General features: G+C 42.8%; 1 protein-coding gene across 1 annotated transcript; it reads right to left on the bottom strand.

Moving 5' to 3' along the window:
• Positions 1-309: 309 nt before the first annotated feature.
• On the bottom strand, positions 310-8,092 carry EAE98_000734 (uncharacterized protein; the record flags this gene model as incomplete). Its single annotated transcript, XM_038948352.1, has 4 exons — positions 310-804; positions 853-5,441; positions 5,498-7,794; positions 7,947-8,092. 4 exons carry the CDS (start codon positions 8,090-8,092, stop codon positions 310-312), a joined length of 7,527 nt encoding a protein of 2,508 aa, XP_038814618.1.
• Positions 8,093-13,210: the final 5,118 nt, after the last annotated feature.

The following is a 13,210-nucleotide window of genomic DNA, read 5'->3' on the forward strand; positions in this document are numbered from 1 at the left end:
TATCACGAAGGGATATCTAAAGTCTCCACGTCTTTATCCTCCGCTGCCACATCTTAACTCACGGCTTTGTACAAGAACTGCCTTCTTCGTAACGATCGTCTCATACATGAATAATTCTTCGCTTCTTATGGACCTTGCCTTCCTCGCCTCTCTCGTATCAACTTTGGCTTGTTTTCCTTGTTTTGCACCGACCTTTCGTTAAGATCCGCGTTTAACCAATATCTGCTATGGAACATAGGCTCAACCAAATTGTATTAGTTCCTTCACCCATCTTCATCAACACGAGATTTGTTTATCCGTCAAGACTTCTCATGCCGTCGGTTTACTTCTAGGCGATAACTCTTCATCACCAGGCCTAGCGGCCTTCGCTAACCCATTCAGAGCACGATTCTCGTGAATCCCATCAACCCCATCAGTCAATTGATGACCTTGGTCCTCTCCAGTAGGTGTTTTATCGAGATCATCTAAATACATTTGCGTGACAGATAATCGATGAGGTTCATTTTTAGCCGTTCCATATGGATGAAGAGGAGTCGGTGTAGCTTCTCCAGATAAATGTGATGCTGATGGCGATCGGTTTGGAGGTGAAGGTGAAAAACTACTTTCAACAAAATTTGTCCGTGGCGCTCGATTTGCAGGTGAAGAGGAAGCACTTCGCTCATTTTCATCTATAAACGTGTCCTTTGCGTTTGGGAGAGAAGGAGCCCTTGCACCATTTGTAGTTTTGTCATCTTTCGCCCCTTGAAGGATGTCTCGTGCCACTTTTTTCGCATCTGCATTAAGGTTTGGCAGGGAGAGTGGGGCCTATGTGATATTAGCATTTTCCCTCTCCAAGACTTTTGTGCGACTTACCTGTTGAAGATATTGATCTAATTTCTTCTTCAAAATCCCCGATCGAACAGGTTTGGCCAGATAATCGTTCATACCAGAAGCCAAACACTTTTCCCTGTCTCCTTGAATAGCAGATGCTGTCATCGCAATGACAAGAATGCCTCTGACTGCATCAATTGAATCTTTGCGTAACAACTTGGTGGCTTCATATCCATCAAGAACAGGCATTTGTACATCCATAAGAACAATATGATATGGGTTGCCTTCGCGAGCCTTTTGCCTAATGCCCTCCACGGCTGCCATTCCATTGTCGTAAGCATCAACAATTTTGAATCCCAACTTTTGCATAAATTGGATAGCAATCTTTTGATTGATAGGATTATCCTCGGCAATACAGATTCGCAAAGCGTCTCGACTTATATGAGAGAAATCGTTGAATTCAGTAGGAACTGGTTGTACTCCTGGGGCCTCAATGGGTTTTTGAATAGCTTCACGCGGAGGTTCGTACTGAGTATCTCCTGCAGAAACTTCCGGATTGGCTTTATTGAAAGTTACAGAGAACCAGACAGTCGTGCCTTGGTTTTCGACACTCTCAAGCTCTATTTGTCCACCCATCATCGATTCTATGAGTGACTTACAGATACTGAGTCCGAGACCAGAACCACCGTAGCGACGAGCTGTAGAATTGTCTGCTTGGGAGAAGGGTTTGAACAGTTTGAGCAGTTGCTGTCTTGGTATGCCAATTCCAGTATCCTTGACCCAAAAAGTCAACTTAACGGCATCTTTGGTTTCCCAATCCGTTTTAGCACCGACAGTGATAGAACCATTCTCAGTGAATTTCAAACTATTTCCAATAAGATTACCAAGAACTTGGTGGAGTCTGACCGGATCTCCATAAATCAGAGATTGCGGAAGATTTATATCTTGAATGATTTCCACATTTCGAGAGCTCTTCTTGTCTCTGTTGCTATATGAAACAGATCTGACAACTTCTCGTATCATCTCATCAGCATTGAATGCTACAATAAAAAGCTTCATCTTATCAGCTTCCATCTTAGAGAAGTCTAGAATATCGTTAATGACAGTGAGCAGTAGATCCGCAGAAACACGGATCGAATCAGCCATCTCCGCTTGCTCCTTGCGAAGATCGCTATCACGGAGAAGCTCTGAATTTCCAATGACTCCATTCAATGGAGTGCGTAATTCGTGACTCACGTTTGCCAGGAAGATAGATTTGGCTTTAGCAGCTTCTTCGGCCAATTTGACATTGCGAAGTGCCTCCGCCTTTGCCAAATTAGCGTTTGTCTCAGCCTCCAAAGCTTTAGCTAAAGCTCTTCTCTGCACATCGACCATAGAATTATTGAAAGCCGAAACCTTTTCTACTTCTTTCAAGGTCAAGGCATTGGAATAACTGATGCCGATTTGATTGACCAGCAATTGGAGGACCGTAAGATTTCTATCGGTAAAAGCGTTTGGTTGGCCTTCCAAATAAAGAACTCCAAGTAATGGTTTGATGCCGTGGCATATCGGAATAGCAATGACTGATTTTCCCAGGGGATTGCGGGCAGACCAAGCAGGATTAACATTACTAAACCTTTCATCATTAATGAGATCAGGTAGGAATACAGTCTCGCGAAATCGAGTGCAATAAAGAATGACCCCTTCGGCAACCAGTGCCGTTTCACTCAGAGGCAGCCCAGGTATGTGAGCCACAGCACCTTTCTCTGGGTCACCACTAGCGGCTATGCTCCACCCAATAGGATCTTCTTCTTCAACTACGATTGCAGCGACTGACGCCAGACCTCCACAATTCTGCAGAATAATCTCGCACATCGTTTTGAGCAATTCATCTACCTGGAGAACACTAGAGATGACTTGCGAGCTTTCGAGAATGGACGTTAAATCCAGCATATCTAGAGCTGGAAGCCCAGAACCAGCATCAGGTCTCGCGGAGCCTCCTTGCCAGGCCCCAATTCTATCGCCTTTTGTCTCAGAATCATTGCTATGAGCCCGTTGCCGCTCGTCATTCTCGTCCCCTTCTAGAGTACGATATGGTGTGGGTGCAGAATCGCCAGCAAAATCTGTTTGCGTGCTAGTTTCCATATATCGAAGGCTGCGGGTGGGTCCTTGCAGAAGAAGGCTATGTTCTATCTCAATATGTCTGGCAATTCCTCCTGCTCCAAATTGCCGGTACAACATGATTGTTTCTTGCAAAGCCGCCTTTGCTGGCCTTCGCGAACCGGCGCGTAAGAGAAAGCCGGCAAGTAGAAAATTCCCTAAAGCCTCCTCGAAGACAAATTCATGTGAAGAAGCATGATCCAAAGCTTCTTCGTAATGTCTCAGTGCCCCTCCATGATCATTCTCCATTTCGGATACTTGAGCTGCAAGTAACTTTGACCAAGCCAGATAGTTAACATCTGAAACAACCTGCCAATCTTCAATCTTTTTCTGAAAATAGAAAACTCTTTCCTTGGTATCTTTTAATGCTTTATCAAGATCCCATCTGCTACCTCCCTTGGGGCTTTGAGTCGCCGCTTGAACATAATCTTGTTTTTTGGCCCAAAAATATGCGGCCAAGGAAAGACCGTGAAAGACCATTGTGAAGCGTGTGTTACGAATAGACCATAGAGAATCTACCTGCTCCAGGAACGCCTCACCTAGAGTGATGGCTGCAGAGTAATGGCCGTACAAAAACAGAGGGACAATCTCAAATCCTTCATAAATCATAATCGACCGATCACTATTGGTCAAGGTATTCCTCAGCCATGCTTTGTACAATAAAGAATTATGCGAAGCATCATTGAGACATTCTGTTGGTGAAGTAACTATCGTCTTGCCTTGCAGCGCTCTGCAAACTTGTCTAAGGACGATGAGCATGGTCCCCCCTCTGCTGTCCACCTGCCAATCAGGCACTTCTTCACATCCATAAGTGCAGAATGATTCAAGATCTGCCAGGTTTTCTGAGGCAAAAAACTTGAGTGTGCCTACGAAACCGAAGTTGAGGATCGTCGACATTCTATCGCCGGCCTGAATGGTATACTCTAATGCCCTTTCCAATTGGCCGAGTGATTGAGAAAGCGGCCAGTGAATATGCCCAACGAAGAGAGAGTAAATGGTTCCGCCACGGCCCAAGGTGTAAATGTCTCGCCATCGATCCATGAGTGCCAATGATACATTCCCCATATCGCTTGCAAACTTAATCATATTAAACCGCGTGATTGCTATAGTAGCCAGGTGAAGAAACGCCATTCCAGCTTGAGGAAAACTGCCCCGCTTTAAGTGAGTCTGGACCATGACAATTGTCATTTGGTAGAAAGTTAAAGTATCGGACCAAAAAGCTGCATTGATGGTTTCCACCAAAACGGCGCCGGCAGCAGCAAGATTGGAGTCTTCCATCATTGGCTTGTCAATAACGAGTGTCGCGGCGATCGACTGAATCTCTGATGAGAGACGTTTGAAATCATGGTCACATTTTTCGAAACTAGGATTCCCATCAACCTCGATATCCAAGGCAGCCAAGCATTGTTTCAATGCCTCAAAAGCACTCCTTGAATCGCCTTCTTGTGAAAAAGTGCGACTTTGAAGCACCCAAGCTGGAGATTTATCAACCGGAGTTTTTGCGTTTTGGAAGATAATCGACAAAAGTCTTTTTGTTTCCCGGTATTGTCCCATGTAGAGACAACATTCTGCAGCTCTAGTGTAGAGTTGAAGTGTCTCGTCATAATAGCAATCAGGTTCATCGTCATTCCATGGATTCTTTTGCAATAACTGAAAGCACACAGCATAAAATCTTGCAGCAGTCGGTCGAGCTCCACTCTCTGCAGCGGCCGTGGCGCAATTGAAGAGTAACTTCCTGAATGAATGTCTGTGTAGCACCTGTTCAACAATAACATCAACGCATTCACAAACATGTGAGGCCGTCACATCTTGGGATCGCTCATCAGCACTATGATATTTCATGAGCGTCTGCGCAATGATGAAATGCATTTTGGGGCCATTGCACTCTCGTAGTGATGATGCAGCTTGAATGTAGCGATCATGTGCAAAACGGAAGCGATCATCATCTTGTGTTGCGACAATGATATAAGCTTGAATGGCAGCTTGAAGCCCACCAATGGCATCTTGTTGAGTGTGTGACAAGCAATAATATCGATCCGGCGGACATTCAACCATGTGATTCTCTGAATCAAATTCGCCACTCATAAGTCTTTGGACCAACTCGAATGAGAATGTTGTACCAATGAGGGAAGCCCAGGCAAGAATTGACCTAGAGGCTGGAGGTAATTCATTCAGACGGCTCGTGACGAATTCAGTATTCAATACCTCATCGTAGCTCTTGGTTTCGAAATTCTTGAATATCCTGTCGAGGTCATATTTCCAAACATTCTCCTTGTAATCATACCATATACATTGTTTTCTATGGCAGCTGTCTAACATCTCACGAATATAAAACGGATTGCCTGCCGTTTTAGATTGGATGACAGCGGATAGAGGAATGATTTCATTCTTAGGTCGACAAAGAGTGGCAGAAATGTACTCTAAGATATCGTCTTCAGTCAAGGGATTGAGCACTATTCGAGTAACTCCAATACCATTATGTTTGATGTGCCCTAGATAAAGTTAGCGCTCTTCGTCTTTTCAAAAGTCTGGGCATGCAAACTGATACCCTCAACGCCCGGAGGCTCTAATATTCCCTTGATTTTTTCAGGTAGAGTCTCTTCAGGTCGATAAGTTACAATAATGACCATTTTCATGCGTGCCGATATGATTTGAGCTATCAGATCTAAAGATTCGTCGTCCGCAAACTGTAGATCATCCAAACAAAAACATATGAATTTGTGTTGTGCAAAGACTCGAAGTACATCAAGGAATGTGTTCATCAACCGCACCGATTTGGTTGAAGATCCTGCCCGAAGGAAATCTTGAGAACTCTGGGAGCCCAGCGTGAGATTGTAAAGACTGCCTTGGCTCGAAGGTGAAGAGTCACGGCGTTTGAATTCTGCCCTGAGGCTTTTATTGTACCCCTGCGAAAATTGCCCGGAAGGATTGGTTGACGGCATGGGACCAATCAAAAATTCAGGCAGTCCTAGTACTTTATGAAGTAGCGGCCATGCAGGTCTGACGTATTGCTTCAGAAGCGCGTGAAACGGGGTGTCTGTATTACTTTCAGAGAATACTTGCTTAAACAGACTCGATAAAAGTTTAAGCACTGGTCCGAATGGTGTCTTCTTGGCACTGTCGAATTTCGAGCTTGCAAAGTATCCTCGCCGCCGCGCTTCGATATGGACGGATTGCACCAGACAACTCTTTCCAAGTCCAGCTGCTCCTGCTATACTTATAACCTCACATCTCCCTTTGCGCCGAAATTTAGTGGTGTTCCGCGTACTCATCAGACTTCCTGCACCATCAGAAGATCCCTTTTCCCCGGCTATACTATCTGCAGGACTTTTTGTGTCCAGTGACAATAATGAGTTATTCCTCTCCCAAACCTTTAGATTTGTACCTGAACGGTAAGAGTCATCTACTGAGTTTTCTTGAGAATTTGCGGCGGATCGATATTGACTTGAACTAGTTCTATGAGTTCTGTAATCCGTAGGAAATAGCATGTTGTTAGTGCTAAGCGAATTTGACCTTCCCTCCGCCGAACTTGTGTTCTCTTCGCTGGAGAAGCTTCCCGAAGCCATAGCATCAAAGCCATCGAGACGTCCGTCAGACAAACTGGAACCAGATGATAAACTGTTAATGTCCTGTCTCTGTGAGTTGAGATGACGTCGAGAGACCTTGTCGATAATCTTGACTACCTCGTCATGCTCGTCGGATCGTCCAATCATAATAGAAGGAAGTATAAAAAATGAAGAAACATCTTTTGTAGCAATATTCCAGTGCTTTAGAGCAGTCGAGTCGCCAGCGCCCAGAAGCCTCCGTACTTCTACAAGATCGTGTCGTAGCCCTGAGACGGAATGGTACCTTTCCGTGATGTTTTTGGCCGTCATCTTTTGTATAATTTTACTAATAACGTCTGGAATGTCTAGTCTGATACTTGAGACCGATGGAATACGTCGCCCTAAAACACCTTGTATAATATCCATCGGAGTTTCTCCTTCAAAAGCAGGCTGTTGGGTGAGCATAGTCCAAAACAATATCCCTAATGAGTAAATATCTGTCCGACTATCAGGTTCAGCAGGCATACGACCAGTCTGTTCTGGTGACATATATGTGAGTTTCGTCTTCGCGCCCAACTCTTTCGTTAATGTAGACCATCCCGTACTTGTGAGGCCATGTTCGAAAGTTCGGAGGCCCGAACCAAAATTGATCAATTTGACTCGGCCTGTCTCCACATTCATGTGAAAAGCGTCTCCTCTAATCTCCCCGTGGACGAGACGCTGCCCATGATGCAGAATCTCCAAGCATTCTGTGGCACCCACTGCAAAGTCCAGAAAAGCCTGCAATGGTACCACTTCATTCGGCGAGAAGGAATCATCCCGAAATGCCTCATGCCTATCCCCTACCTTCCTTCCTTTATACCAAGCGGGGCCATAATCCACCATTTTTTGCAGGTAGTTGTATCCCGGATGTTCGAAAATGCAGACCACGATAGGACCTTTATCACCTTGTTGACTTGGTAACCGCACCAGGTCTACTGGCCTTATAATATGGTTGCCATCCGGATCCACGGACCTTATTACATTCTGACATATATGAAATGCTCGTTCCTCTCTCAGGGCGTGAGAAGAAATGCGCGCAATGACTGGTATCCCACTTAAACTACGTGAGCTCTGGACGCTCCCGTGGTCGGAAACATCGTCGTGAAGAATGCCGGAATCACTTCCTCCATGTTCACTATCTGCATTACGCGTCCTACTTGTGCCTCTAGTTCCGGGTCGAGAGGAATTTTGCTCGGATCGCGATGTTGTGTTGCTGTGTCGACTTTGGGTGGAAGTGTGCTTTGTTCCGTTGACCTGCCTATTTGTAAAGAATGTTCGTCAGTATTGTTGTCCCCAAATAACCAGCAGCACAAATCTGCCAGTCTGCTCATCCCTCATCTGCCGGTCTGCGCATCTACTCATCTACGCCATGCCCATGGAGGTTTCCTGGAAGAAGTTTATTCTACTTACCAATTATCATAGCTAGAGTGAAAAGGTTCTTTCGATTCGTCCCAAGTATAGCCAGCGATCTGGGCCAATCTCTCAAATATTCTCGGGGGCGGATCCAAAACACCATCAAATTTGAAATCATCCCCCACGGGCAAAATTCCCTCCATACCTAGCACCGGAAAGCTTTAATTCTGCTCGTATCGCCAACCAAATCCCAAATCCCTTCACCCACTTTCTCTCATTGCCTTATTCGTAAGTTCGAAGATCGTTTTGATCGGATAAGATAAAATTGATGTGACGAAACACAGGGGGAGGGGTTCAGCAACTCGGTAGTAGGTAGCAATCTTCGATTTCGGAGGGGATCGATATTTGGGATTTCGACCTTGGGCGGATATGTCTTCAGAGACGGGCTCGATGTGCTCGATGGCGGGACTGGGGTTGTTGCGTTAATGCGCCTGATTGAAAGTAGCTTAGTAAATGTATCTACGTCACTACTGAGTACAAGACAATATAAAATGGGAAAATCACTGGGTAGGAAGCAAGGTTTAATTTTTTTAATCGAGAAAAGCAGCCAAACGCCTTGACGCCTCACATTGTTGTTGTTGTGATACGAACAGGGCGGACTGTACAGAAACGCATTCAAAACCATCTAGAAGGTTTTGAGATTCTAGAGAGTACTAATAAGGAGTATGTAACTAGGTCGGTCGTGATCTAGTCACGGCATTTCTTCTCTATAGATTGTATCAAAGTTCGAAACTTCCCGTGCCTACCTAGGTAGGTATCCGAATACATATACCAGTAGGTCAGTAGGTCAGTAGGTATATCTACGAAGTAATACTCCTCACAGTACGTAGCTTCTCTCACGACATCGCACGGAGATGATCATCCGGCGGCGAATTGATCATCCATCGAGATACCCCAACCCGGAATATGTACAAGTTCAGATTTTTCTCGAAAACTGGGGCTTTTTATTCATTTTTTATTCATGTTATTCATTTTATTCACCCCTTATCGATATTAGAACGGTAAGGGCGGGGAGTATCGCAATATGTATAATTCCCATTAGGTACTTCAACATATGCATACTGGTATCCATTCTGCATCTGCATCTAGACTTCGGCAAATCTTCCAAGCCCGCCCACCAGTTCGACTTTGAATCGTGAAAGATCTAGATACCTAGGTAGGGCACAGGCTGAGACAGGGTGATGTTGTTAGCAAAACCCTAAATATTTCAAGAGTGGATATACGAGTAATACCTACAAATTTCAACGTCCTCTACTTGTAACTTTCATCTACTTCTCTCATGTTTCAACCACCTATGTCGACTTGAATTGACATTTAGATATCAGAATAAAAGCATTTCATGAATTCTGAAAACTACCTAGATTTATACCTAAATATCCATAGTCCCCACTTCAAACCGACCATATACGAGCTCTTATACACCAATATCAAGCCCTCATGATTCATTCCTTTCTTGTACTCTTCCTCCCCTTAACTTGTCAATCCATAAAAGAACATTCTCGCTTATTACTTCTACCTGCCTCTCCATTCTGTTTAATTACCTCGTACTATTATCTAGGTATCTTACTTCTTCAATACGAAACCTCTTATCCTCATACGTTCTCATCATCATTTCCATCTCTTCTTGCGACCATTTTCATCCTCTCCTAGGCTTGTGAATAGACTATCATTTCAATAATCATATATAACGTTATGATTCTATCTGGAGTTCTCAAATCACTAGGTATACCTATCTCCTCAATTATACACCTAGGTAATATTCATATAAAAATCAAGTGATCAGCTCTCTCCCTCTTACCCGGTTGAAGGGTTTCCATCTGACGATTATGACTTGATAATCAAATCAAAGTTACAATTCTCCATATCTTCTCCCTCAATCTGTTATCCATCCACCTTCTCCAATTGGGGAATCAATACCTAGGTACTCCTATTGGTTTTCCGAAAATTTACATTCTCTCTCTTCTATTATTACTATTCTTCTACTCACCATGATTGACGGTTATTTTCATTCATTTTTATGACCTGCTCCTATACCTTTCTCCCTTTCAAACTCACATTTACTCATATATTTTCGCTTACCCCCTTAGCACTTCCACCTTTTATTCCTTTCATTCCTTTGAAATTATCACTTACTCTTATATCTATATCAATTCATCTCCTTAATTGATGACCACCTCCTCCCCGCCTCTTCATGTCCCTCATTCCATTCATTCCTTCCCCTCCATACCCCAATCTCATCAATTTCCATCTTATCCATCCCAAAAAGTTACCAGTTCCTCCCTCCAATCTCCCTATATCAACATCTCTCCTCCTCAAATTTCCATCAAACCCAACTATCTATACCAAGACATCACACTCCCCTCCAATTTTCCAAAAAGAAAAAAGTTACACTCAAGACCCATACCCAAATCCTTTGAAATACCTCACAGCCATCCATCGATTTTCTCCATTCATCGATCTATTCACAATATTTCTCAAGCAATACATAATTCAGTCATCACTACAACACGATCCCAGAATATGTGCCAGATTTGCGAAAACCAAGCGGTATCCTCGGTTTTTGTTTATATGCTAGTTCATTAGAAACATATCACAATCATTTCATGATATTTCCCTTCTATCAATCTGCTTTGAGAATTTACGGCTAGTAACACATGATCTGAATACCGATACCAAAAATTGTATGATTCAAAATGCAACCTAATCATTCGTTCTTGGTCTCTGTATGAACTAGTATACCTAGGTAGGTACATATATCCTCTCATCTAGACCTCTTGCGTTAAATCTCATTCGATAAGCAGTCAAGAGATCAATTATGTTAGATAGTCATTGTTACCTTTGCTATTAGATTTTAGAGATCAATATCAAGAAATAATTCAGATGAAGTGTTATTTCTCCTTTTTCTCCTTCTTCTCCTTCTTCTCCTTCTTCTCCTTCTTCTCCTTCTTCTCCTTCTTCTCCTTCTTCTCCTTCTTCTCCTTCTTCTCCTTCTTCTCCTTCTTCTCCTTCTTCTCCTTTTTCTCCTTCTTCTCCTTCTTCTCCTTTTCTTTCTATATATCTACATCATTTCCCATCTCTCAAAACCCATCCCATTCCATCCCATTCCGAATCTCAAACCCTCTTTAAATATCAAACTACAGCTACCTAGTCAACCCCCAACCCACATCCCCCATCCCTCAAACCAATCTTTTATTCTTATATTAATATCTATTTTTTCTCAATCTATAAAACATCTGATACTCATACATCCCTTTCCTCCTTCCTACTACCTCAAACCAAATATACAACCAAATATACAAATCCACTCATCTCCTCAACTCAACTCTTCCATCCCTCACCATAAACAAGAAATCTCAACCCCTCAGATTCCCAATCAATCATTCAAAAAAATTTAAAATCCATATCAAAACCAAAACCAAAGCTCAAAGTAATAATAATTTCAACCGATGGATAATGATATGTACAAAATAACTCTCATATACTGAAAATAATAACACCTATCACAAAATATCTCAATCTATCTCATAATAATCAGTCCCATATCATTATATTATCCTTTCCCACCCCATCCCATCCCTTTCTTTCTTTTCTTCATTATCTCCTCCTTTGTTACTCTTTTCTCATACTCATTCTTCTTCATACTTATTTTCGAAATACAAATATCAAAATCACTTCACTTCACAACATACAAAGATAAACAAAAAATTCTCTCACATGACATACATATAACATTCCCTCTCTCATCTCCCTCTCTCATCTCCCTCTCTCATCTCCCTCTCTCATCTCCCTCTCTCATCTCCCTCTCTCATCTCCCTCTCTCATCTCCCTCTCTCATCTCCCTCTCTCATCCCCCTCCTCACGAAACCCCCCCCCGAAACCTCCAAACCCCCAAAGCCACCAAATCCCAACCCCGACACTGCCGCCCAAACCCCAAACCCCAAAGCCATCAGCAGCCTACCCCTACAACATTTTACCCGGCGCACAACCACAGCCTATCGACTACTAGTACATAACGGACCCTTCTCATACGAATCCATACTCAGAGCAATAGACTTAGATTATACTTATACTCATACGCATACTTATACGGTACAGACTCATACTCATATTTATACTTATATTTATACTTATATTCATACTCATATTTATACTTATACTTATATTCATACTCATACTCATACTTATACTTATACTCATACTTATACTCATACTTATACTTATACTTATACTCATACTCATACTCATACTCACACTCATACTCATACTCTCCATTATACCCCCTCTCAAATATCACACCTCTCCAGAGCTCTTATACAATCGTTAAAGAATAAATAAGCAAATAAGTAGACAAATAATATCAATAATCCACATTATATATTTCTAAGTGTATAACAGTATATACTTATACATTTACAACAGTATACATTACTCACTTATTCAGATAAATACACTCATTCAAACATAAAATAAAAGATGCCCTTCTCCTTCCCCTCCCCTCCGATGCTCCCTTACAATTACAATCCAAATTCCTTCCCTCTCTGCCCTCTTCTTTTCTCCCCCTCACTTACCCATCAAAAGAAAAGAAAAAAGACCCCACAAAGAAAATCTAGAGGCAAAGAAACAGTTACCTACCTACTTCCCTACATACCAAAAAAACCAAAAAAACTTCAACTAACCAAACACCCCAACACCAAATTTCTCATATGAAAAATCACATACAATCCAGCAATCTACAATCCAATAATCTTCCTTCCTTCCTGGCATCCACCACCTCACTCCTCCCCTCCCCTCCCCTCCCCTCCCCCCTAAAAACATACTCATTATCATCCCAAATCTTTCTCTACCTCTCTGCCTCTCTGCCTCTCTACCTCTCTACCTCTCACCCTCACCGTCACACTCACCCTCTCACCCCTATATCCCACTGAAAACACAACCAAACCACAACCACAACTACACAATATCCCTCCATCCCTCCATCCCTCCATCCCTCCATCCCTCCATCCCTCCATCCCTCCATCCCCTACACATACTCTCTTCCCTTTTCCCTTTTCCCTCTTCCCTCTTCTCTTGACACTCACATTCATCACCATCTCAAACTCCCCCAACAAAATCCACATTTTCTCTACTCTTTATTCTCTACTCTCTACTCTCTATTCTCTACTCTCTAGTCGCATAAGTAAGTATACACACACATACCTACCTGCGTACATTCATATTTTCAGTTACACAAATTCTATATACTAGATCTAGATTTATACATA

Source organism: Botrytis deweyae (genome assembly GCF_014898535.1).
Source record: "Botrytis deweyae strain B1 chromosome Unknown BDEW_002, whole genome shotgun sequence".
In the NCBI taxonomy this organism is placed as follows: Eukaryota; Fungi; Ascomycota; class Leotiomycetes; order Helotiales; family Sclerotiniaceae; genus Botrytis; species Botrytis deweyae.